This window comes from Ahaetulla prasina, chromosome 2, assembly GCF_028640845.1.
Source record: "Ahaetulla prasina isolate Xishuangbanna chromosome 2, ASM2864084v1, whole genome shotgun sequence".
In the NCBI taxonomy this organism is placed as follows: domain Eukaryota; kingdom Metazoa; phylum Chordata; class Lepidosauria; order Squamata; family Colubridae; genus Ahaetulla; species Ahaetulla prasina.
In genome coordinates, this window is record NC_080540.1 from 171,419,854 (window position 1) to 171,446,241 (window position 26,388).

At 40.1% G+C, this 26,388-nt stretch overlaps 1 protein-coding gene across 3 annotated transcripts; it reads right to left on the reverse strand.

Moving 5' to 3' along the window:
- Positions 1–666: 666 nt before the first annotated feature.
- On the reverse strand, positions 667–25,325 carry DSN1 (DSN1 component of MIS12 kinetochore complex). 3 transcript variants are annotated; one of them, XM_058167505.1, is made up of 11 exons: positions 25,247–25,325; positions 15,292–15,349; positions 13,982–14,317; positions 12,933–13,006; positions 12,024–12,096; positions 10,951–11,038; positions 9,151–9,210; positions 6,681–6,752; positions 5,681–5,828; positions 3,157–3,244; positions 667–1,140 (listed from the first exon to the last, which is right to left on the reverse strand). In XM_058167505.1, the coding sequence occupies exons 2-11, from the start codon at positions 15,332–15,334 to the stop codon at positions 1,043–1,045; spliced, it is 1,080 nt and encodes a 359-aa protein (XP_058023488.1). In that variant the 5' UTR covers positions 15,335–15,349; positions 25,247–25,325; the 3' UTR covers positions 667–1,042. The 3 variants fall into 3 exon arrangements, with proteins under 3 accessions (XP_058023488.1, XP_058023487.1, XP_058023490.1); XM_058167504.1 differs by having other exon boundaries at positions 25,039–25,310; XM_058167507.1 differs by lacking the exon at positions 25,247–25,325 and adding an exon at positions 23,495–23,526.
- Positions 25,326–26,388: the final 1,063 nt, after the last annotated feature.

The following is a 26,388-nucleotide window of genomic DNA, read 5'->3' on the forward strand; positions in this document are numbered from 1 at the left end:
GTGGGCCACTTCTGCGGGACCATCCAATGAAAAGTTTGCGCTTGCTTTGTTTGGTTTCTCGTCACAAAACCGGGAGAACGTTGTGCGCACGCGCCATAGACGATCTTTGTTGTCCATCCCGTCCGTCCCCCAATTTTTTTTAAATCCTTTTACTCGCTCTTTAGTCTCCCTTTGAATTTAGGAAGGGCTTGTTAAAGCAGAAATTCTGGAGTTGAGATCTTTAACGTTACTGACCCGAATGCTAGAGGGAGGCACCAGCAAGTTTAAGGGGACCCGGTTTAGATGTTTGATTTCTACTTCCAAGTTTTACAGGCAAGTCCTAGGTAATTATGGTGACTAAAAAGAAAAGCTCTATATGAAGATTATGCTCAGTTCGAATGAAGGATTTCATTTAACAGATTAACAGAGTTGGAAAGGACCTTGAAGGTCATTTAGTCCAACCCCCTGCCCAAGCAGGCGACCCTACATCTGCCTCTACCTAGGATCAAACTCACAACCTGATTGTGAGGCAAGAGCTCCAATTGCATATTAAATGTACAAAACATGGATGCATAGGTACCTACTCTTCTGAAACTGCCCCCTCCCCCCATGAAATTCCTGTTTCAGGGATTCCTGAAAACTTTTAAACATTCCACTTGGAAACCAATATTTGCCTGTCTACGTAGGAATTGATTTTCACATCTAGGAGTATAAAATTTATTTCTGAGTAGCATCAGAATATTGAAGACAGTGCACAAGACAAAGCAGCTAAAACTACTGCAAGACTTTTACACACCTGTCTACTATTCATCAAATGTTCATCATAGAATGGAGAAAAATATGCTCAAACACAGAATGAAAAGCTGCTATATCTATCTGTTGTTCTCTTCCTCCCCTGCACTACCATACATTGATGGAGATCAGCTTCTTGCTCTTTTAAGTAATAATGGCCAAGCCAATATTTAAGTTGGCCTACGTAGATATTTCCAAAGTCAGTTTTAGAAAGTCAGATGAAGAATGTCTTGAAGAAATGTCTGTTAGCAAAATGAAACTGACACTTTCTTTAATCCTTTGGAGGTGGCAGTACAGATGATTTTGTCTGGAAAAGCCTAAGAAGTTTTCGGGCTGGTGATTTCTCTAATCTCAGGAAAGTTCTAGATGCTGAAATAGAAAGAGTATTGTATTAATTCCAGATAGTTATGTTATTAACTGAATGTTGGAGAACAGCAAAATCATGGAACCTAACAACACTAAAAAAAGTCTTAACATAGATCTGCTAAGCTTTGTGGTCATGTAATTATTTAAAAAATGGGTACTATTGCAGATATTAAGGATAGTTGTTGGAAATGTGACCTATTTGTTTTGGAGAAGGCAGCATTTTCTACTAATTAAAGAATACAGCAATGTTTACTATTATAGGAAAGATTTTCTGATATTTTACAATAATAATATGTACTGATAAAGTAATGAATTTATTGGTAAAACCTATGACTATTGATAATATAAAATATAAGGCAGATATTTTTCTCTTTTTTTTAGTTTGTATTCTTTGTTAGGCATTGTTTAATTTATTTTGTTTTGTTTTCTTTTGATTTCTCTTTATTAAGTTTAAAGTTTGTTTTAATTATAAGGATGTTAAATAATAAAAATATTTAACAAAGCTTCCACATTTGTGGAAAGATAATTGCCATTTTTGCAGCCTAAGTTAATTGTGAATTCAGACATAATAAACTATAGTTAAAACTACAAACTGTGGTTTTGTTTTCTAAGATGTATTTAGGCAGAAACTAAGCAACACATTGGGTTGGTGTTGCATTAATTGAAGAATCTCTATAAATTGAGACACACATCTTCCCAACAAAACTCATGATATAGCTAATGTAAAATCAGCCCGAAATATATTTAACCTTTTTCATACAGTTTGTTTTCTATTTCAATGGATTTACTGTATAACTAAATCGGTTAATGTAACATACATTTTCAAGATTATATTATTATAATCCGAATCTGTTAATGTAACGTATCTCTCCAACGTGCAATGCAGCAGTTCTCTTAATGGAGAGTAAAATCAATATGACCTGAATTGCATTAATATCAGCAATATTGGTATTTGGTTGGATCCAGAGTAATCTTGCTACAAACCAAAAAAGCTAATTCTGTTTTACAGAAAATAGAAATATAATGTAGGAAAAGAAGATTTTTCTAATGCCCAAACTATTGTGACAATGTCTTATACAGTACTGTATAAGTTCCCCCATTATCCAGAACAACTTTTCAGGGTAAAACAGTAAGCGTTCATGTGTTGTCAGTTTCCATTCTATAAGTCATGACAAAAAAACCCAATATTAATAAAGTTAATACAATTACATCCTATGAGTTTAATATTTTCCTTATTATTACAATAAAAATTGAATTTAACTTCCAGTGCTTGATGATGGGGACATTTAAAAATCTAAAACCTCATAACAATAGAGCTGAATATCAGCTTGAAATAAATTGATAGGGTGGGAGAAGAACAGAAATTCACTTTCAGTGTTTGGGTTACCTGAAATTAGACTTCAAATAGACTGAATGTGTACATTACATACAACAAATTAACCCCTCTTGTAACTTATATGCATGGAGAGATTACCGTATATACTCGAGTATAAGCCGAGTTTTTCAGCACGTTTTTTGTGCTGAAAAACGTCCCCTCGGCTTATACTCGGTCTCTGACTTATACTCAGTTTTTTTTTAAGCCCCTCGGCTTATACTCGAGTATATACGGCTTATACTCGAGTTTTTGTTTTTTTTCTTTTTTTCACATTTTACCGGACGGCGCGGGGAAGCCCTGCCGGTGCAGTGAGAGGGCGGGGCGGGGGAGCCGCCAGCCTTCTCAGCTGAGGGAGGGAGGGTTTCCCCAACCGGTAGGTGCCTCATTTCCCACCCTCGGCTTATACTCGAGTCCCCAGTTTACCCCAGTTTTTGGGGTAAAATTGGGGACCTCGGCTTATACTCGGATCGGCTTATATTCGAGTATATACGGTATTTTTTGTTTTGTGCATTGGTTATATGTATTAGGCAGAGTCACTGGGATTTATGCAGTGTAGAAATGTAATAAATATACCAAATAAACCTTTGATATAAATGTTATATCAATATCAGTTATACAAAAATAATAGCCACTCCATGACTTACCAAGTTGTGCTGATAGTTTCTGGAGATATAATGTAGTATCTTCCACATAGGTCTGACAAACTTTCACCATCTGACTGATTTCATCAAGCTGAAAAGAAATATTATTTAAAAGGGGACAATCCAGCAGAGATTATCTATTCTGACCCTTTAAATGACCACTCCCTCTATTATTCTAAACTAAATATTACTGGGGTGCATCATTCAGCAGAACTTCCAGATTCAATCAAACAATGGGAAATGTTTAAGAAGTTCCTTCCTTCTTAGACTTTTGGTAGCCTCCTTCAAGAATTTCATTCTAAGCTCAGCAAGGTCTGATTGAAAGATTTATCCATTTTGTCTTGGAAGCTCATTATTGCTTACAATCATCTGACTCCTTCACCCAATCAGAACAGAAAGGATAAATTATCCTCTTATTGTGTGCCTTTCTTTATATCAAGATTCTGAATGGCTAATCTCCCATCCCTAGTTTTTTCCCCAAACTAGCCAGCACAAAAGTCATGTAATAACTCATTTAAATTGATATTCTCAAATATTTAAAATATTCAAGTAATCAATATCTGTGAAATGCACAAAATGACAACAATAAGGAAACAGCACAATAGCAATCAACACAGAACTACTGAACATGATAAATAGTAAAAAAAAAGTGAAAAGCATAAAGCAGTTCTTTTAAAAACTTGGAAAAAAAGGTTTCACTATGTTTTTTGTTGTTGATTGTCCCTTTTCCTTGTGCAATACCCCTTTTAATACCCTCTGTTCCTCTTACATGTTTATTGTCCCTGTTGTGGTCTGCCTGCAGAGCTGGCAGCAGAATCGGACAGTGAGGAGGCTGGGGAGGAACATGGGCCAGTCCTGGAGTCTGGGAAAGACTTGGACGAGGGCTCTGCATCTGGGACAGAGATGGGGCCAGGACCATCTGGGAGTTATGTGCGGACTCTGGAGCCTCCAGAGTCAGACATCAGCGAGGCAGAGGAACAGAGGGAGCCTGTTCCCAGTGCGCGCATGTGCAGAAGGCAAGAACAATTAAAACAAAAGGGACAACTCATGAGTAGGGCTTGGAGATGATTGGCTCGTCCCATAAGACATAAAGGAGGAACAAAGGCACGTGAGCCCTTTGCAGGAAGCAACTGTTGCTCGTGCTGGCCAGTCTCAAGACTGCAGCTCTGTGATGACTCTGTGTTCCGTGTGGCTTTGCAAAGTGAATTGCCAATTAGGTCTTGGCAGTGTGTCACAGGAGGTAAAGGTGGGTGTTTATCACCATTATCCCGAAGAACTGTGGCAGACTTCTGTCGGACACTTTACAATTATTTGGGACTCCTCTGTGAATGAACAGATTGGGAATGAACAGGCTCTGAATGAGCAGAATTCACAGCCATGGAAATAAAAAGAGGGTTTTTGCACATCTATTTATTTGCTTTGTAATTTTTATTCCTTAGAAAGATGATGGATTTATACCTTATAACTGGAGCGTCCCAGTTTATTATTTGGCCTTGCACTGCCTCTCCTAGTCAATCCTGACATAATTTCTAATTCTAGTACATTATTTGCTTTGAGTTTTTTTCACATTGAGAAATTCCTAATCATTATATAAATCTCCAAGCCATGGTATCACTTAGATGGCTTCACCCACATCCTCACTGTCTATTCCTCATGCCCAAGAAAAATGTTGCCTCTTTCCCTGACAAGTGTACTGTTCAACTGCCTTTCTACCTCAGCAATCTGTGTTTGATTATCATTTTACTTCTGTTATAAGGTTTTCAGTTTCTAAGTTTTTCAGAAACATGTAGAATGGCAAGCTATCCGCATGGATACTTTCTGGACATAATTTAATCCATCACTTTGACAGAATCTATTGCTGCGAATCCTGGCCACCTAGATTATCAAGTCCTCCAACTTGGTATTACCACTTGTCTACTGTTTCAGGAAGATGGAGAAGAACCAAAATATACATGTAGTATAAATGCTGCTTTGAGTGAACTGCTTTAAGTTCTCAGAGGAAAGAACTGTGTGCTTTCAATGCAAGGTTCTTTCCATCACTTACCGTATATACTCGAGTATAAGCCGAGTTTTTCAGCACGTTTTTTGTGCTGAAAAACGTCCCCTCGGCTTATACTCGAGTATATACGGCTTATACTCGAGTTTTTTTTTTTCTTCTTTTTTTCACATTATACCGGATGGTGCAAACTTGGCGGGCTTTTGCATTAGCGCGGGGAAGCCCTGCCGGTGCAGTGAGAGGGCGGGGCGGGGGAGCCGCCAGCCTTCTCGGCTGAGGGAGGGAGGGTTTCCCCGACCGGTAGCTGCCTCATTTCCCACCCTCGGCTTATACTCGAGTCCCCCAGTTTACCCCAGTTTTTGGGGTAAAATTGGGGACCTCGGCTTATACTCGGATCGGCTTATATTCGAGTATATACGGTAATTATTGCACCATTGTTTTGACATTCCTTACTGCCTTTTTAAAATTAAATTTTAAACGGACAGTAAGGAATGACAAAACAATGGTACAATAACTGATGTCAAAACTCACCACTCCCTCTAGGCAATAAAAGACTTCTGTTTGACAATCCAGTATTTTCTGATAGTCTGGTTTGGCTTGAAGTACATGGGCTTGGGATGCCCCAAGGTAGCTGCAAGATTCCTCTGGTGCTTGTTTCAGCTCGCATGACTCTAGCTGCCTTAAAAGATAAAAAAAAAGCAAATCACAATAATTAGTACTTACAGGGTATGTGATTGTCAGATTCTGACCCAACCCTCATTCATTCATTCTAGGTTCCCAGTCCTCCCTTTTTTCTCAGCTAGATGCCAACCATCAGTTCCCAACAATATCTGACTTGGTAACAGTTTTTCCTTCACCTTTTGGGGGGATGAGAAGGGAATCCTTCTCTACAGGATAAAAAAAATCAAATCCCTTCACTGGTACAATATTACTATCATGTTTGTTGTATGTTACCAAACCTGGCATAGCCCTTAGACTTCAAACTCCAATTAACAATTATAAGGTTAATAAAGTAAGGAAAAAATTCTGAGCAAGCATTAACCAAATTATATATCTATCTTGACCCCTTAGTTAAAACTCTTTACCGATCCTCAAAAGTGGATCTTTGTCCTTATCTTCAACAACTCCCCAACCTCCTATCTTCCCCTTCTAGAAGTTTCTAGCTTCCCTTCTTGGTGAGATGAAGGATAGCTATTTCTTAGCAGCTAGTCACTAAAAACAATATCTATTGCTTCCCATTTCAGTTCAACCACTCTGAAAAATTCAGTAGCATCAACCAATTTTTGACCAGTTCACATTTTACTGCTCCCTCACTCAAATTGCTAACTCTAGATTATTTGGAAATATTAAAAAACACCAGTTTTACTATTTGGGGTTTACCTACTAATGGCAATTAAAATGTGTGGGCCTGTCCATACTCCCTTTTTTTCTGCTCTTGTCCATTACGTTACATTATATAAATTTTATAGCCTTTGACCTTGTAACCCTGCTTTCAGAATAATCTAAGGATAAAGATAGCCAATATTCTAACCTGGATATTTCTTCTATTTTTTTCTGGTAAGACAGAAGTAGCTCTTCCCAAGCTTGATTCTCTGCTGAAAATCTGTTAAAAATATAGATTATAATTAGCTTTAGCACCAGAGACATTAGTGCTGTCATTTGCTGTCATTAACTTGAAGTAGCCTTAACAGAAAGGTCTCTTGAGAATTGTATATGGCACTACATGGTCCATCAATACTGTACACTCTTTGTCTTCCATATTCTCATGGGATGTTCATAAATCAGTTTCATTCAGCTAAGACTAATAAAATTAACTCAATTTTCATGTGATGGAAACAGATAGAGCTAATCCATAGTTTTAAACAAATTTGGGAATCAGATTTATGCAAGTGCTTGGATGATACATTATGCAATGCTCATGAGGTCTTGAGAATTATTACCTACTTTAATACAGGAAGTCCATCTCGCCTATAACACATAACTACTGAAATGCTGGAGGGGTTATTATAATCAAAATGGAATTTTCTTCCATCTTTAAAAGTTCAGTCAGTTTTATAGTTTCTTAATGAACATGGTTCAGGGATGGATGATATATGGCTTATAAACCGAATAATCTCGTCTTGCTTCCAGTTTCATTCTGTTTTAATAGAGAGATAACAGACTTTAACCAATGGGGTTTTTTAAAGTAAAATTTTAGTAAATTAATAAATAAATACTAACAGGAAAGCATTCTTTAAAGCTTCTTTCCCTTGTAGGAACAGAAAATGACATCAAGGCATTAAAAGATTCAATGAATGATTGAATAGGCTACATTTATAAATAGAAAACGCTTATAAAGCATGAAATCTTTTATTAGTCCATGTTAGACAAGTATTGCAATTACATTATAAAGCATACCATATCAGATTTAGAGGGTGGGAAAACAGTTCAGAAAACAATGGGCTAATATCACTTGGTATTTCACAAAAAGAAAAAAGGAAAAGGAAAAAGGAAAAGGAAAAAAAAAAGAAAAAGAAAAAAGAAAACCAAGAGCAAATAAACAATGGGGTTCCAGAGAAAAAGGCACATCATGGAAATTGCTGTGAAATTTTGGTTCCAATTACTCAAGTACATTTTGATCATTAAAAGCCTGAATAACCTTCATGATTAACTGGATCCAAAAGTCAACATCCTCTGAGTCATCTGCTTTTTATAGATATGTAGAGGACTCTAGAATGCTCCACTAGATTACTGCAATGTGTTATATTCTAGACTGCCCTTGGATACACCTTAGAAACTTCAGTTACTTCAACCTACTGTGGCTGAGGTATGACTGCAATGAGGCAATACAAACTTAATATTCAAGTTCTTCATGGTCTTCACTGGCTTTCAGTTTTTTTCCAGTCCCAATTCAAGATGGTTGCTTTAACTACAAAGCTTTTAACTTTTAATTACAAAGCCATTTACAATTTAAAATCTGAAAAATCATCTCTTCCCGTTGTATCCTACCCATAACATAATTGAAAGACCTGCTCAGGATACCTTTCAACCAAGGGCCATCTTTCTCATCTTTCTTGGCACAAGGTAAATACTGTTATTTTCCCAGAATTTATGTTTTAATCCTACTGTGATTTTTAATTCTTTTATTACTGCTTGCATTCTCTATTAATATTTTAATGTTTATTTTTCAGATTTTATTTTGTATTGTATTCTTGTAAAACTTTTGTTTTTATTAATTGCTTCCAACCTACTGTTTTAACTTCAAGTGTAATGTTTAATTGTTCCTTTGGGGATTCCTTTTCATGGGAAGCAGTATATACATGTTTTAAATAAATACACGTTTTTATTCTCTCTCATATGGGCATATTACTGATATCTTAAAAAGAGAAAGAGTCCATAGTTGTTTGCACTTGTTCCTGGAGCAAATTGCACATCATCATTCCACTTACAGCCTTTAATCATGCATCAACGTATTATGCTAATGAGAACAAATATGCTTAAGGTTCATTCTCATTTGCATGGCAATTAGTTCAGATATAATGCTGAATTATGTTTAACCATGAGAAGGAAGAATTTGGACTAGATGGGAAAGAATGTTTTAGCCTACAATCACATGGCTAGGTCTAATACAGCACTATTTTAACCAACTTTCCCTTTAGAACAAACTAAGCAGTACTTAATGACAAAATGAAAAGACTTTCATTTTAGAACAAAGATAAATCAACCCTTTACCACTTTATTGTCCAGGAAAGGCAAGCTTTTCCTAGCTAGGAGTAATAATTTGTTCTTTGACCTCCTAGGGTTACAAAAGTATGGCAGTGAAGCAGTGATGTAACTGGAGGACATAGAATCTCCTCTTTTTATGGCCACACTTTCTGTCGTAAAATATTACTACACTAAAAAAACCAACCCTTCCCTAGATACTTTAATCAAATTTATTCTCCATTGAAAATCACCAAGTTGAGTTGATCACTGCAGCGCCCATATTATTATAGCACATTTGGGTTTTGAGTCTATCTTACCTCGCAATGGTGTCCTTTAAGGTAGTCACCAATTTATTGAATGCAGGATCTGAGAGACCGCTAAAATAGATAGAAGATGCAGAGTTAAGACACTGTTAGCTTATAGGAAATCACAAATTGGTTTCTAATTTATTCTGCTGTGTTCTTTCTATAATGTTAATATGCAATTCTTATGCAACCAGCATACAAGGAGAATATCGGTAGCTTGGGGGTGAACTGTTGGGTTATTGTAACTCTTTAAGCTTTGTCATCTAGAAAGCAGATCTAAAGTTTTAGTGTTTGTGTGAGAATGCTACTGCTTCTAGACATTACATCACAATCTTAGCTAAGAATCCTGAGTACTGAATTCATGGGTGTTCCTATGATTTCTTAATATATTTGTCCATTGAACTGAAAGACAAAGATTGATGAATGTCATGATTCTGGGTTTCAGTATATTCTGTTAGGTTGCATGTGTGTTTGTGTAGTGATGCTGCAGTGGTTTTTTTAGATACTTCTAGATCTATGGGCATGAAGAGTTCTATGACATCAAGTGAAGTCATAACTTCATCTTCTTCTATTCTTAGGCTCTTGATATTGTGGAAGCTCTGTAATGGAGCATTAATAAGAGTATTTCCTCCCATCTGCAAGATGTCCATGTTTCTGGTGAGTTCTTTATATGCATTGTAGGTTGAGGACTCCGATAGTAGTATATGTGGGATGTCATTTTGGTATGTCCATAGAAGTCTAGGAGGGCAGATCAGCCACTTTTCATCTGCAACTTTTCTTTCATGGTTTGTCCTTTCTTGCTTAGAATATTGAGAATTTTCTTGATTTGGTTGTCCATGTTCCATATTGAGTCGTTATTTATGGGATTGTAAGGTTCTTTATCCTCAGTAGTTCTCTGGCTTTCCATACATATTGTGTTCTGTTCATAACAGTGGTTTGGCTTCGTCTGCTGGGACAATAGTGATTTTTCCTGAGGCAGCATTACCACTTTGAAAAGTGGCTTTAGATAGTAAGATGGGCAAAATAAACAAATATCCCAAGTACAGGTAGTCAACTTACAAGCACAATTGAGCCCAAAAGTTGTGTTGCTAAGTGAATATTTGTAAAAGTGAGTTTTGCTCTACTTTACAACTTTTTGGCCACATTTGTTAAGTGAATCGCTGCAATTGTTAACTTAATAACAGTTCTTAAGTGAATCTGGTTTCCCCATTGACTTTGCTTGTGGGAAGATCGCAAAAGGGAATCACACGGCTCTGGGACACTGCAACCGTCATAAATGCGAGTCAGTTGTCAAGCACCCAAATGTAAATCACATGACCATGGGGATGCTGCAACGGTCGTAAATATGAAAAATAGTCATAAGTCACTTTTTTCAGTGCCTTTGTAACTTCGAATGGTCATTAAATGAACTGTTATAAGTTGAGGGCTATGTGTAGACACCATTTACAATACAGTCAAAAGCCTAGGAAGGAAGCAAATAGCCTAGAATATATCTACTCCTGCAATTAACCCCCTAATAAGCAGGAAATAGCACCACATGAACAATCAGGGAAGAAACAACAGCCTAGTCAAGAAACCATCAAGGAGGAAGCCACATCCCCACCAAGACTGACAGGACAAACTGTTAGATAGTCAGCAAACTCCAGTCTCCCTTGCACTGTTGTTATATAGACCAGTAATTAAATGTCTGCAGGAAAATAACCAAGCTCAGAGATCACCAACAATTCAAGAAGTACATAAGTAGGTGTCAGGTACATGACTATAAGAACATGTTTTAGTTGGAACACATAAAAAAAAGATTAGTCATTTTACCATTTGGGGTCATCAAAGCATTTCTGCACCATTCCATCGAGGATCAGTTTCTTTATATGGAGCCTCAACTCTTCTGAAAGTGAGCTCACTGGAAAAGATAATGAAAACCCAGAGTGAATAGGATGAAATGTTATATGAGAGATCACTAAGTGGGGGAAAAGTGAGCTTTCTGTATTCTACTAAGGCTGAAGGACAAATTTTCCTGATGGTCTACTACCATTGATTTTCTCTTGTAATACATAGAAAGGAGGAAATATTGGTTGTATTCCTAAATAAAGTTTCAATTCACATAATGGGATGCCAAAGGTAGTTTATAACAGAGAAGAATCAGTCATAGCAAGTACATGTCAGGCGTGAAAGATCAGGACTGCATATGAAGTTCCAATTAAATTGATTTATGGTTAACCATGCCTATGCACAGGAATCTACTCAACTAATTGTCAGCAGTATCTTGGTGTTAGATAAGGGTCAACAGAGTTCAAGAGGGGTTGCACTTAGTCCATTTGTGGTCACATAGACTCTAGACCATGAGTGTCAAACTCAATTGTGTTACATGACATATTGTGATGTATCATGACGTTTTTTGCCTTTGCAGACCCAGGGTGGGTGTGGCCTACACGTGAGGCATCCGGCCCAGAGGCCACCAGTTTGACAGGCCTGCTCTAGACTGATTCCTCATTTGACTTTATTCTCAGGTTCTGCTACACCTTCTATAGTACAATTGTTTATATGCCTAATCAGTGTCCTGCTGATAGACCATTGATCCACATTTCCAAATCTTTGCTAGTTGCAAATACCTGCATGATAATGATCTGAGGGTTTTTTTTTTCTTCTTAACTGCTATGTTCAGTGAAGACCAAAAGCCAAGTTAATACATTTAAGAATGAAATATGGCAGATTTCCTTCAAAATTATCTGTCCGAAATAATTTGGACTGGTTTTTAGGTTGCCGAGAATCAATTTCTCAGAATATTTGTTTTAAGATCAAATAGTCTTGACCAAATTGATTCCCAGGTGTTCTTCAGATGAGACATAACCCTTTCTCCCTTGAGGTAAACCATACATAAAACTTACCATTCTGCTGAAAAATTTCAGAATTAAAGCCTTCCATGTGCCCCAGAGACTGCTCAAGCTTTTGGGCAGAGTACTAACAGGAAAGAAAATATTTAAATTTGAATGTATTTGATCTTTAAATGTTCACAGAAACATACTAAATTTTAACTTTTCAACAATGCTACTAAAAATAAGAGAACTTTTAGCCATATACTGTGTGTACTGCAACCAAAACCCCAATCAGACTTCAGTAATCAGAAGTGCATAAATCAACTACCGTATATACTCGAATATAAGCCGATCCGAGTATAAGCCGAGGTCCCCAATTTTACCCCAAAAACTGGGGTAAACTGGGGACTCGAGTATAAGCCAAGGGTGGGAAATGAGGCACCTACCGGTTGGGGAAACCCTCCCTCCCTCAGCTGAGAAGGCTGGCGGCTCCCCCGCCCCGCCCTCTCACTGCACCGGCAGGGCTTCCCCGCGCCGTCCGGTAAAATGTGAAAAAAAGAAAAAAAAAAAAACTCGAGTATAAGCCGTATATACTCGAGTATAAGCCGAGGGGCTTAAAAAAAAAAAAACTCGAGTATAAGCCGTATAGACCCGAGTATAAGCCGAGGGGACGTTTTTCAGCACAAAAAACGTGCTGAAAAACTCGGCTTATACTCGAGTATATACGGTAGTTCTCAATAACCACATCAATAAAATTAGCACTTTCTATAATAAGAACTTCATTGCTAATCAGGACTCATTCTGATAAGAACCTAGTTTAGATAGTGGCTTGTGCAGTCTTACAATATGTAGGTCTCCCCCTTGCTGTGTTCATCATGCTACCATCATCACTGTATCCACACTCAACAAAGAAAAACCCTGTATAGTGAGTCACTACTTTTTCACAGTGGCAACCCCATTAAGATTTAACTTGAACTTTACCTGGAAACTAGAAAGGAGGAGTGCTGCCATTCTCTCAGCCTCTGGCAAATCCAGGCTGATTGCCTTACTCAATTCTGAAAGTTCAGCAAAATGATATTATTTCAGTTTGGGAAATATGTTTTCAAATTACTATATTTTAGCAATTGAACACTATGCCTAATGTTTTTAGACAATTTACGTTTTTACAATCCACAAGCAAACCTTACTAAACACAGTGGTACTTATCTCTGAACAGGTAAGCATTCTAACAAGAACAGAGCCTTTCTCTAACTTGGTGCTGCATGAGAGTTGATGTTTACCATCTTTAGAGAAGTCCAGGTTGGAAAATGATAAATTAAATAGATAAATAATAAATCAAACGAGAGAACTTTATGCCCCCAAATTTTTCACAACTTCATTAGTAGTAACTTCATTACTACTTCATTTACTTGGAGTTTGTAAAGAGCATTTTTTGAAAATCATGATGCAATGATTTAAGGGCAGGTGAACATTGTTTTAGACCAATATCCACATTGTTTTAGGCAATATCCACAACATCTTCTCTGAAACACCTAGAGCCACTCAAAATGGGTAAAACTAAAGGTTCTGAAAATGTGTCTAGTGTTTTGGTGATCTAAGGAATGCATAGTCTTTAGACTAAGGCAAGGGTGTCCAAACTTGGCAACTTTAAGACTTGTGGACTTCAACTCCCAGGAATTCTGGGAGTTGAAGTCCACAAGTCTTAAAGTTGCCAAGTTTGGACATCCCTGGGCTAAGGCATACATTCTGCTAAAAAAGTCCAAACCTTCAGTACACAAAAAAGTGGACTAAAACTTTCAGTTCTTCCAATCTAATGTTGAGGGTTGTTGGCCTGGAGAAGTCAGAAAGTCCATTTAAAAAAAAAAATGCAAAGCCCAGTATTATGCAGCAACCAGTTGGATATTCAGCTGGAAACAAATTTTAGGCTGCCATCTGTTTAGGGATAGTTCACATAGCTTCTTCCAGAACTCAACTCATGTTGCCTTCCTCCTACCAAATTCATCTTAATCGTTTGCGTCAAGGAAACATACCCAAAATATCGACATGAAAAGGTGGCAGTGACTTCCGACGATTAGCACCTAGTTTCAGACTGAAGCGACTCATGGAGCGACGTGCAACTTTTGGGCTAGGGAGCTGTCCAAAGGATACATTAAATGAAGTTGAAGCACCATGTATTTCAGGATCAACACCCTGCAAGGATGCTTTTTCAAGCCCATGGGAACACTCATTCTTCCGATTATATTCTGGACGGCATTTTTGATTGCTAGTCTCAACCAACATCGCTGAATGGCTGGCTGTCATTTCAAGTGGGATCGCACTGCTACAATTAGCAATATTTTCTGGTTTCTCGTGGTTATGCATATTTTCTACAAAGAAGGAAAGTAGAGAAAACATGCCTCATGTAAAAACCAAAATATTTCAAAGCAAAATGGAAAGAAATTCAGCATGCAACTAAGTTTTTTCAATTATATGAATTTAAAATGCATGCAAACATGTTGTAAGCAGAACACACATTTCATGATGTTGGCTATTTTTTGGTCTGTGCAGAAGGCACTACAGATAAAATCAGCAAAATTCTCCACAAACACAACATCAAGACAGTCTTCCCCGCCCTACCAGTATTTATAGAGAAACAGCAGTTAAAATCCACACTTTGCTCACATAAGAACAAAGCCAAAGCCTGAAGATGATGAGTGAGATCTCATCGAAACGTTGCCTAAATACTTCCAATCTTACACAGGAAAAGACCCGAACATACCAAAACCTGCATATATATGTATGTATGTATGTATGTATGTATGTATGTATGTATGTATGTATGTATGTATATGTTTTCGTAGGATTTCACAGGTATAGGTATGTAGGTCTTGGCATTTTTGGGTCTTTTTCCGTGTAAGGTTACCTTACATGGGAACAACCTTACACGGGAAAAGACCCGAAAATGGGTCTACTAAGGCCTACCCATGCTAACAAATAATTATGAGAACCCAACCAAATACACCATATTGCCAATTCATAGATCACTTTCTAAACCAGCACATCTCAACCAGCCCAGCAGTTACTATTAGCACTTTTATGCAAATTCTAAATATTGGTTCAAACAGAAATGGTAAGGCTAATTGATCCACAAACCAATTTATGGTTTCCCCCCACATTTCTTATCTGTATACAAGGAGTCCTCAACTTACTAATGGCCCTCACATTCTGCTAAACTATGGTTTGCTTTATATGGCTTGTTGAGGTGGGTTCAGACATTGTAGCAAACTGTAATTGACAGTGACACATACTTTGACGAAGCAGTAAAAGAAGATCAAACAAAAAATTGTATTAATCCTTTTACCCAATGTCTCGGCCTTTTTTCTACATACAGAAGCAGACTGCATGTCTTGAGAACTGATCTGAAACAAAAAAACATATGTATTTCTCACAAAACATAGAAAACATTAGATTCTCCCCCCCCTCAGGCATTACATTAGAAAATAAAAATTATCTTGGTGTTTCTGCTGTGATAGAAAACTCAATTTTTTTATTTCTCCAAGAACATTCTCCTTATTCAAAATATTCAGGACGCTTGAAGATTCATGTTTCTTTTGCTGAACTTTACACAATACAATTGCTTTCCAAATTAGTCCCATTCCATAATATTTATATGGAGAGATCTACAACCTATAGTAGAATTTTCACATGATTTACTGCTTCAGATTATAGAAAAGACATACAAATGGGAAACAAATATAAAAATAAGCAAAATTTTCTATGCTTAACAAGAAATGCATAAATATTCCATCCACAGCTCTTTAAAGATCTCTGTAACTTCATTTAATCTGATACTCCTTTTTTCCCTTAGGTAATAACCAACCCCACATAAATAAATTGAATATGGACTTCCGCTTGGCTCCGCTTCATTGATGGCGGTCTTTTTTAGACCGCTAACCCCGTAGTCCATAGAGCTGCCAGGACAGCGCAAATCAGCTGTCCGGCGGCTTGAAAATCTCCCCCTCGGGCAAAGAGGGAGAGATGAGCATTCGGGCTAAAGTTGAGCCACCTGGAGAAGCCCCAGAAAAGTTTCTGGAGGCTTGAGGGGAGTGCTCCTTCTATAGCCTGAAAGAAGCTCCGGCCTCGGAGGGCATCTGCCTTTTGGCAGAAAAAAAGTAGCGTCCAATCTCTACGGCAGAAATGGATTTGTGATGGATTGTAACGCGGATAGAGCAGAAACTGGAGTTCTAGCATTTGTTTGCAAGAAGATTGCAAGCCCCTAATAGAGGATACATTTGTTGCGAAGATAGGAGAGAAGAAAGCAAATGGCGTTTTGTGAAATGCAAGCAAATGGCGATTTGTGTATTGGAAACGAAAGCTAAGGAAATGCTTATTAACAGCCAGTGTGGAACCAGGAGATATATAAGAAGACTAAATGGAAGAAATGAGAATGTTATGATTTATATTTTTTCTTCTTCTTTGGGATTATAGTGATTTAGAAGAAAAGTTTTTTGAATCTTTCCCTTTTTAACCCTTTTTTGTCCCCTGTTACTGGGTAGGTTATATATTTTAAAAATGGCTTTTAAGCAAATAGTACCAAAAGCCACTAAAATCTTTGAAACTTCTTCAGTTCAGATACGAAAATTAAAAAAAGACATTAAAGAGGAATTAAGAAATTTTTTACAGGAGTTTCTGGAGACTCATCTTTCAGAAATAGATCAAAAATTTGATGAAATAGAGAAAGAGATGTTGGATTTTAAGGAAGTGGTAGAAGAGCAGATGAGGGAAATGAAAATGGTAAAGGATGCAATTTCGCAAATATTAAGGTCTTATATTCAGATAGAGGATAGTTTGGAAGAACTTAATAAAGTTAATTTAGAGTTGCAAAGGAAAATAGAGGAAATTCAAAAGAATCAAAACAATTGGAACTTAGATAATAAGATGGAAGATATACAGGCTAAGGTAGATAGGGCAGATGAAGAAAGAGTAATATTACAATATAGATTAATGGAATATGCCATAAGGGTGAGGGGATTGAAGGAAAGTAGGAAGGAAAATTTAAAAGAGACTTTTATGCAAGTTTTTGCTCAGATAAAGGGTGTGGAGCCAGAAGACTTTGAGATTAATATTGAAAGAATTTATCGTGTTAATTCTTGGTGGGCAAGACAAAATAGATTACCGAGGGATATGGTTATTTATTTTACAACTAAAAAGGTTAGGTATGAAATCTTGCAAGCCTTTTATAAAAATAAATTTCAAATATTGGGACAAGATATAAAAATGATGAAGGAAATTCCTTCTAAAATGTTAAGAAAGAGAAGAGAATTTGCTTTTTAAGTGGAAATGAGTTTAAGAAACATGATATATTTTAGATGGGAAGTTCCAATGGGTTTGTCAGTGAATTTTAAAGGTAGAAAGTATTTTCTTAATAGTTATGAAAGCAAGACATTTCTATATTAATGTTTTAAAGAGTGGGAATCCTTTGTTGTTAGTTGCTAAGTTAACTGGTTTGGAGATGATGGAAAATAGAATAGGAGAGGGGAGGAATGTTGTGAATATGTGAATATGATGATTATGGTTAATTTCTAGAATTGATTTGTTTAGGATATAAATTATATGATTTTTGTTATTTGTTATTTGTAAAGTATAAACCTATGGGATGATACTATTTAATTTTGAAGGATGGAAAGTAAAATTTATGAATTTAGATAATGTTGTGGATGTAATGATGTTAATTGTTTACTGTTATATTTTGGATGTAACTTAAATGATTATTCGTTTTAAGTGATACGCTTTGGATATAAGTTTATAGACAGCAAAAGTTATGAAGTTAAGTTGGAAATATCGTATCTGAGAGACTTTATTCGTAATGATATTTGACTGATGAAGTAATATTGGAAGATTGGACATTAAATGTTATGACAATTGAAGAAATATGTAAGTGATGAAAATTTGAACTCGAGAAGATGGACTGTAATTTAAGAAATGGACTTTTGAAATTTGAAGGAATATACAAGTGGAGAAAATTTGAATTTGATAAGATGGATTAATTTTAAAAATGGACTAAGAAGAAATAATATATGAAGGAAAGATTGTATTTGTTAAGTTCGGGAAGTAACGAGGCTGGAGACCAGGGTAGTGACAACAGCTCTTTAATATAGGGTGAACCCAGCAACAGGCTGGGGGAAAAACCTCTCCTTTTATACAGTTCTGCTGGAGGCTTTGACCAATCAGCAACGTGCTGATTTCCCGCTCAAATATTTAAAGGTACAAACATGAATACATAACACTCCTCCCCTCCCAGAAAACACTTTGCTTCTATTTACATATTTATTTACATGTTATTTTTCGACGTAGTCACGCAAATAACCTGGGCGTCTCCTAGTTCTTTCTGACCTGCGCGGTTCAGTTCTGGGTGGTGTTTTGAGCTGGTCGGAGGGGCTGTTTTCTCCTCCCAGCTCTTTCTCTGGGCCAACGGGCTCCGGATTATTGGCCGACTCTTTTTCTTGGCCATCCGGCCTTGGATTAATTTTGGAACTTTCCCTGCTGCTTCCCTCGGGGACCTGATGGCGTCGCTGGAACTCTGGGACCTCAGCTAAGTCTTGCGCCTCCTCCGGGTCATTGTCAGCTGTGGATTCAAATTGGTATTGGTCATGATCTGTTTCCTTTGGTTCGGTTTGGTCAGTTATTCGTTTTCTTAACTGATCTATGTGGCGCCTCCACACTCGGTTGTCTGGTAGCTCTACCACGTACGATTTTGGGCCGGTTATCTTTATTATTTGTCCTGCGAACCAACTAGGGCCGTCCCCATAGTTTCGGGCCCACACCCGGTCACCTATGCTCATTTCCCTTGTCTTTTCTAGTTCCCCCTTGTAACCCTCGGGTGTGTAATGGGGGTTCAAACGGTCAAGTGGGCACCGGAGTTTCCGACCCATTAGCAATTCAGCTGGGCTTTTCCCGGTGGCCGTGCTTGGGGTTCTGTGCTGAATGGCTAGGAAAAAGTCTATTTTTGTTTGCCAGTCACCTGGCTTGAGCCTGGACAATGCCTCCTTAGCGCTCCGGACGGAACGCTCTGCAAGGCCATTCGACGCAGGGTGGAAAGGCGCAGAGAGGGCATGTCGGATGCCTTCCTCTGCCAGGTATTCTTCAAACTGGGCTGCCGTGAATTGGGGCCCATTGTCGGACACCAGAGTGTCCGGCAACCCGTGAGTTGCGAATAGGTGGCGCAGAGTTGCGATTACTGCTTCGGCCGTAGTGGATTTCATGATTATGATCTCCAACCATTTGGAAAATGCATCCACAACCACTAGGAATGTTTGGCCGTGGAAAGGGCCAGCAAAATCAATGTGGATTCTTGACCAGGGCCCTTGGGGCTTTTCCCATTCTCTGACTGGGGCCGTTGGGGGTAGAGGTCTGGACTCTTGGCAAGCTTGGCATTTCCCTACCCTCTCAGCAATCTCTGCGTCCATGAGTGGCCACCATACATAGCTTCTAGCTAACCCCTTCATCCTTACGATCCCTGGGTGACCCTCGTGGAGGAGGTCCAATACCTTTCCCCTTAGCTTATCAGGAATTATTACACGATCACCCCATAACAGGCACCCCCCTTGAGCCGAGAGCTCATCTCGTTTTTTAACAAATTCTTTGAACCCTTAAGCCCGGCGCAGCGGCCACCCTCTGTACCCAACCGAGTACAGTCCTTAACACAATGTCGGTATGATGCCGAGCCACTTCCTTAGATGTGACTGGGCCAGAGTCCAACGAGTCAATAAGTAGGATGGGCGTCCCCGGAGTGGGGTCTTCGGTCGCCCCTGGTAGTGGGCATCGGCTTAACGCGTCTGCATGCCCCACTTCTTTTCCTGGTCGATGCTGCAGCTTGTACGAGTAAGCGGCTAAGAATATAGTCCAACGGGTCAAGCGTGGCGAAAGTGCCACAGGCGTTGGCCGGTCGCCAGCCAGTATCCCTAGTAGCGGTCTGTGGTCAGTCACGATTTCAAAATTCCGCCCAAAGACATACTCGTGGAATTTCTTGACCCCTGATACAATGGCTAGAGCTTCTTTGTCTAATTGGCTGTAGTTCCTCTCTGGGGAGGACATCGTTCTAGAGTAGAACGCTATGGGGGCTTCTGTGCCGTTTGGGAGTCTATGGCTGAGCACAGCCCCCACCCCATAAGGGGAGGCATCGCAAACCAGTACTAGGGGTAATGAGTCGTGATATTGGATGAGCAGGCTATCACTTGAGAGCAGGTTCTTTACTGCTTCAAAAGCCCTATTTTCTGACTTTCCCCAAGACCAAACAGTATTTTTTCCTAAGAGCCTATGCAGCGGTTCCAAGAACGGTTGCTTTGTTCTTTAAAAGACCGCGTAAAATTAACCAATCCCAGGAATGCCTGCAGCTCTGCTTTGTTTTTGGGCGCTGGAGCCTTCCTAATTGCCTTAACCTTGCTCTCAGTAGGGTGAATTCCTTTCTTGTCTATCCGTAGCCCAAGAAATCGACGGATTCGACCCGATCTGGCATTTGTTTGTCTTGACTTTTAATCCGCTGTCCGGAAAATGCTCAAGACCTTTCTTAACCGCCTCCCCAATTCCTCCATATTTTCCCCTGAAATTAGGACATCATCGAAGTAGGGAACTACCCCTGGGAGCCCCTGCAGTAGTCGTTCCATCAGGTTTTGGAACAGCCCTGGTGCCACACTGACCCCAAATTGCAATCGGGTGCACTTGAAGGCCCCCCTGTCTATCGTTTGGGCTTCGGCTGTGCGGGCGTCTACTGGCAGTTGTTGGTAGGCTTGGGCCAAGTCTAACTTTGCAAAGACTTGCCCTTGCCCCAAAGAGTGCAATAAGTGTTGCACCACTGGAACCGGGTAAGCGCTTTTCTGTAAGGCTTTGTTAAGCGCCGCCTTGTAGTCAGCGCAGATTCTAATTGACCCGTCCGGTTTTATGGGGGTGACGATTGGCGTCTCCCACTTTGCGTGATCGACTGGCACCAAAATCCCCTGATTAATGAGCTTATCCAGCTCCTTATCGATTTTTGGATTTAGGGCAAATGGGACTCTCCTCGCCTTAAGCCTAATGGAGGCTACCTGGGGGTCTAAGTTGAAGGAAATAGGGGTCCCCTTGTACTTGCCCAGGCAGTCCTTGAAGACATCTTCGAACTCGTTAAAGAGAATGTCTTTCAGGTTACAGTCACTTCTGTAGATGCCAGTCACTCCCATGCCCAGGGCACGAAACCAGTCTAGTCCCAACAGGCTGGGCAGAGTTCCTTCGACGATCGTGATGGGCAGGGTCTTTTTATGTGGACCGTACTCGACTCGGACGGAGGTGGTCCCTCGAACAGGGATGCGATTCCCCTGGTAGTCGTGCACTCGTAGCCGTTGTGCTTGCAGGTGGCGCTTCGCGACGGACGGCAGCGACTTCGCCAAAGTGTCCCAGGACATGATGGTGATCGCTGATCCCGTGTCTACTTCAAGCCGGCACCGTACACCCTCTATTTTTGGCTTGGTGAAGATCTTCTTCTCCACTTTGGTCGAGGCGCGGCCTATGATCACAGTTGTTTGGTTGGAATCCGCGCCTTTTTTGTTTGAGCCAATCGCGGGCCGCCTTGCCGATTCCGCGCTCTGATTCGTCGATTTGAATTTTCGGCGGGAAGGTTGGGCCGCTCGACAAACTTGAGCTAGGTGCCCTTTCTTCCCACACCGCCGACACGTCGCGTCTTTAAACTTGCAGCGTTGGCGCTGGTGTTGACCCCCGCAGCTTCGCGTGATTCGTCTCGGTCCCCTTTGTCGCGTTTCTCTGTGCGGCAGACCCCTTCCTCGTCTTCACCGTCGGATTCGGTCTGAACCTCCTCCTGGTGCACCGGAGTTGCCTTCGCGCTCGCCTTTTGTGGGACCGGCTTCTGCAGTGTCTCTGCCGCTTGGGATGATATTTCATGTGCTCTGGCTTCGTCCAGAGCGTTGGCTAGCGTGAGGTTGCTCTTTGCCAGCAGCCGTCGCCGCAATCGGATGTCTTTGACCTCGGATGAGTTGCTCGAAGCACCTCGCCTAGGTCACGGTATCCGCAGTCCTTGACGCCTTCTTAGGGCGCCATGTAGTCGCCATGGATTCGCCTCCATCTGCCTTCGCTCTCCAATTCAAACCGCCGCACGTATTTGGACGGCGCAGCGGTGGTTTCTTAGTAAAGTCTGTAAAGTTGGCCACGACACCGACTGCAACGGCGTTGGCTCTGCCAGGGCTTCCGCGATGTCGATGACCTCCGGACCGCAGTGGCTTAGGAAATAAGCCCTCTTCCGGTTATCTGGAACTCCATGCAGTTCGTTGGCTTCTAGAAAGCTTTCGAAACGGGTCATATACGTCCCCCATTTCTCTTTGGCCGGGTCAAACGGTGCGGGCGGAGTGTAACTGGCCATCTCCGTTTTTCTGCCCTGGGTTTGCTGGGTTCGGTTCTATCGTGCGTGCTTCAGCTCGGTTCTTGTTCTCCTTAGCCTCGACATCCCACCTTCGTCGCCAATGTTAAGTTCGGGAAGTAACGAGGCTGGAGACCAGGGTAGTGACAACAGCTCTTTAATATAGGGTGAACCCAGCAACAGGCTGGGGGAAAAGCCTCTCCTTTTATACAGTTCTGCTGGAGGCTTTGACCAATCAGCAACGTGCTGATTTCCCGCTCAAATATTTAAAGGTACAAACATGAATACATAACAGTATTGGTATTGTTCCTTTTCTTTTTTTTATTACTCTTTCTTATCTCTTTATTTTTATTGTAAGGGGATTTAAAGTTTTAGAGAGGGGTGGGAGTTTATGTATATTTTGTATATTTTAGCTTGTGATTGTTGGTTATAATACCTGGTATTTGCTCTGGGAAGTCCGGGGGGGAAGAGGGGGGGAAATGATACATGGATTGGTTATTAATGCACAGTAATGATTGAAGATATGAAATTAAAATTTGAAATGATATTGGGGCTACTCGACTGCCATTTCAGAAAGAAAGGGAGAGAGGAGTAGAAGGAGGGAAGAAAGTAGGTAGGAAAGAGTTGAGAAGGAGGAGGGGAATAAGAAGGGTAGAAAGGGTAGAAGGGAGGAGTGGAGAAGGAGGAGAGGAAGTAATAAAGTGAAGGAGATGAAGGAAGGGGAAAGTAGTAGAGGGTAGAAGGAGGTTGTGAAGAAAGGAAGTGGCAGTCGGGCAGGCCCGAATCAGCAATAAATAAAAAATAATGATTAATAATGGATAACAGATTGTACATAAATATGATGTTGAAAAATGGAAATATTTTTTTTTATAATAAATAAATCGAATACATAGTTGGACCTATCAGATACTATCTGGATCTATCAGCCTAATTTTTGCATTTCAACCCCTGCACGGTAAAGAACAAGCAATTGCCTTTGTTAAATATGCAGACTCTGTTCTGTTTTATAGATGATTGACACATCTTGGCCCCCCACTACATGTTGAATTATTGATTACTGCTACAGAATTGCAGGAAAATGTAGGGCTTAATTTGAATTCTAATATTTCTTACTAAAGCATTAAAAGTGCTATATGTTTTAAAGCTTTTAGGTAGTTTCATTTACCTGTTGAGCCAAGGCCTTTGGAAGAATACCTTCTGTGCTGAAACATTTAACAATAAATAATTCTCATTAAGCCTAGTTTCCCATCCTTTAAAAACAAAAATAATTAAATAGCTACTGTCAAACATTGCTTTTAGGAATTTTGCAGATATTGATTCAGTATCCAATCATTATGTGTCCAGTTATCATCATCATTTTTCCCCAGCAATTGCAATACAGCTTATGGAACTAAAGCCAGAAAACCCAAATTCCAAGTGAGGCTATTGATAAAGGAGAATATTCGAAGCTCAGGGTTGACATGAGGGATCCTTGGTGAGCTTGCTTGTTTTCTTGCAGATGTTTCATTTCTCAAACTAGGTAACACCATCAGTGCTAGTAGTGAGGCTCTTGAGTTGCCTACAAAGAAAATGTCAGCAAGTACAGCCTGTTCAAGCTAAATAAAGTTTTGTTTATATTTACCACTGGGCCTTAGCAAGACCAAGGAACATGAAATACAAGGTAGGAATGGCCAAGAACATTTGACTATAAGGAGCTCAAGAGAGCTACCATATCTGGGCTGCAAATATCCAGAGGACTGATAGAAATGTAGTGGTTGCAAGGATCATTACAATACAGATACATTAGGTTTACATTAAAGACATTAACAGTCCTACCATGCAGCAGCCGCAGAAAGCTGCTTCAGTCAAAAGTATCTTGGTAAATATTGCAGATAAGCACAGCCTACTTTTTGCACATCAACTACCTTTTCATTCTCTGCCACTTCCACTTTTAGCACCGAAAAATATAAATATCGGTAGTCCTCAACTTATGACCACAATCAAGCCCAACATTTCGGTTGTTAGACATTTGCCCCACTTTACAACCTTTCTTGCCACATTTGTTAAGCAAATCACTGCAGCTGTTAAATTAGTAACCCAGTTGTTAAGTGAATCTGGCTTCCCCACTGACTTTGCTTGTCAGAAGGTCCCAAAAAGGGGATCACGGGACACTGTAACCGTCATAAATATGAACCCATGGCCAAGTATCTGAATTTTGGTCACGTGACCATGCAGATACCACAACGGTCGTACGAATGAAAAAATGGTCATAACCAATGGTGAAATCCCAATTTTTTTACTATCGGTTCTGTGGGCGTGGTGTGGCTTGGTGGGTGTGGCAGGGGAAGGATACTGCAAAATCCCCATTCCCTCCCCACTCCTGGGGAAAGGATATTGCAAAATCTCCATTCCCACCCCACTCCAGGGGAAGGATACTGCAAAATCCCCATTCCTTCCCCACTCTGGGGCCAGCCAGAGGTGGCATTTGCTGGTTCTCCAAACTACTCAAAATTTCCACTACCGGTACTCCAGAACCTGTCAGAACTTGCTGGATTTCACCCCTTTTTTCGGTGCCTTTGTAACTTTGGTTATTATAGGAAAGGCTGTAAATCGAAGACTACCTGTCAAGCGATGGAGCGGCGAATCTGGGGAATGACCACCTTAGGTTTACAAGCCCCGCCCCCCCCCGAATGCTCGGGTGTCCAATTAGCTTCCCGCGGTTAGCTTTACCGTCGCTTTACTTCTCCAAAAGGGGAGGGCCGCACTCGGTGGAGGCGCCATGACATCACCGCCATGACCACACAAACCGACATTCGAAAGGAGTCGAGCCGTTAAGAAGCAACCGGTTTTCCCCAGGATTTCAAAGCTCCCAGAAGAGCCCGAAGAAAAAGACGCGAAAAAATGAAACCTGGAAAGCGAGGCGACATCTTCCACTTACCAGCCCGAACGGAACTTCTCCTTCCTCCGACTCCGCAACTCCTCTCGCCTTCGCCTGAATAAAATCAAACGAGCCCGCCACAGCACATGCGCGTTTACAACCTGGCCGTCCGCCAAGTGTTTTCTAGGACGGGCGGGTTTTTTTTTTTAAAAAAAAACCCACCAAGGTTGCTTGAGCGCATGCGTATTATTTTTTCAGCCGCCGGCTGTGGACCGTAGAGCCAGAACTGTTTGGGAAAAGAGGGTGTAACTTAATTTACTAGCCTCTTGTCATCAGGCTTAAGTTTGTTGGACGCGTTTGGGTCAGCTAAGGAGCAGACTGTCAAAGAGAAAAAACACTAAGACAACTTTGGGGACATCTAAATACACACACCCTTTTATCCAGGGCCCATATAATCCAACGCGTTGGAGGAGTCTGGTTGGACAACTCACCTCCCCACATCTCTAGAGGCTTATTTCATCCCACTGCTTGTTTTGCAGTGTTCGCAGCATGAGATTTAAAAAATGCTTTTATTTGGGAATCATAGAATTCTAACAAGAAGAATATTTTCTGCCCACTCCACCTCCGAGAGGAAAAACGGAGAAATCCAGGATCTCTGCACTTGTAAAGCGTAAGTTCTATCAGCCAAAAAACAAGGGAAGTCGGGTTTGTTTGTTTTTTTAAAAAAGGTTTCAATGTATATGAAAAAGTTACTCTTTTTCGTATTAAACATCGTGCTGCAGAAGCAACTCATCCTGTTGCCGTTGCAGGATGAGGGAGGGTCTTCTCCTAAACACATCGGAGAGCTCGAAGTTGGTAGCATAGGTCCGCTTTAAATTACCTGGCCCCGCCACGCTTCTGCCTAAGCCTGTTGGTTGTAAACAAAACCTTTTATTTTCGACATTGCACAAAAAAAATATTCCCACTGCTGGCCTGAGAACAAATTTCAGATTTCTCTGTTGATTTCTCTAGGCAACTCTCATCATCATTCCAGATCGGGAAATCGGTCCCTTTGCATGTTTTTATATCGATAACCCGAGGGTGGTCTGTCATACATTATCTCAACTTGTATTAACGTCTGTGTTACAGTATCTCACATTTTCATTTCAAAATGAAAACTCTGTTAAGTTATAACTTATTTCTATGGTAGATTTCTAAAATTT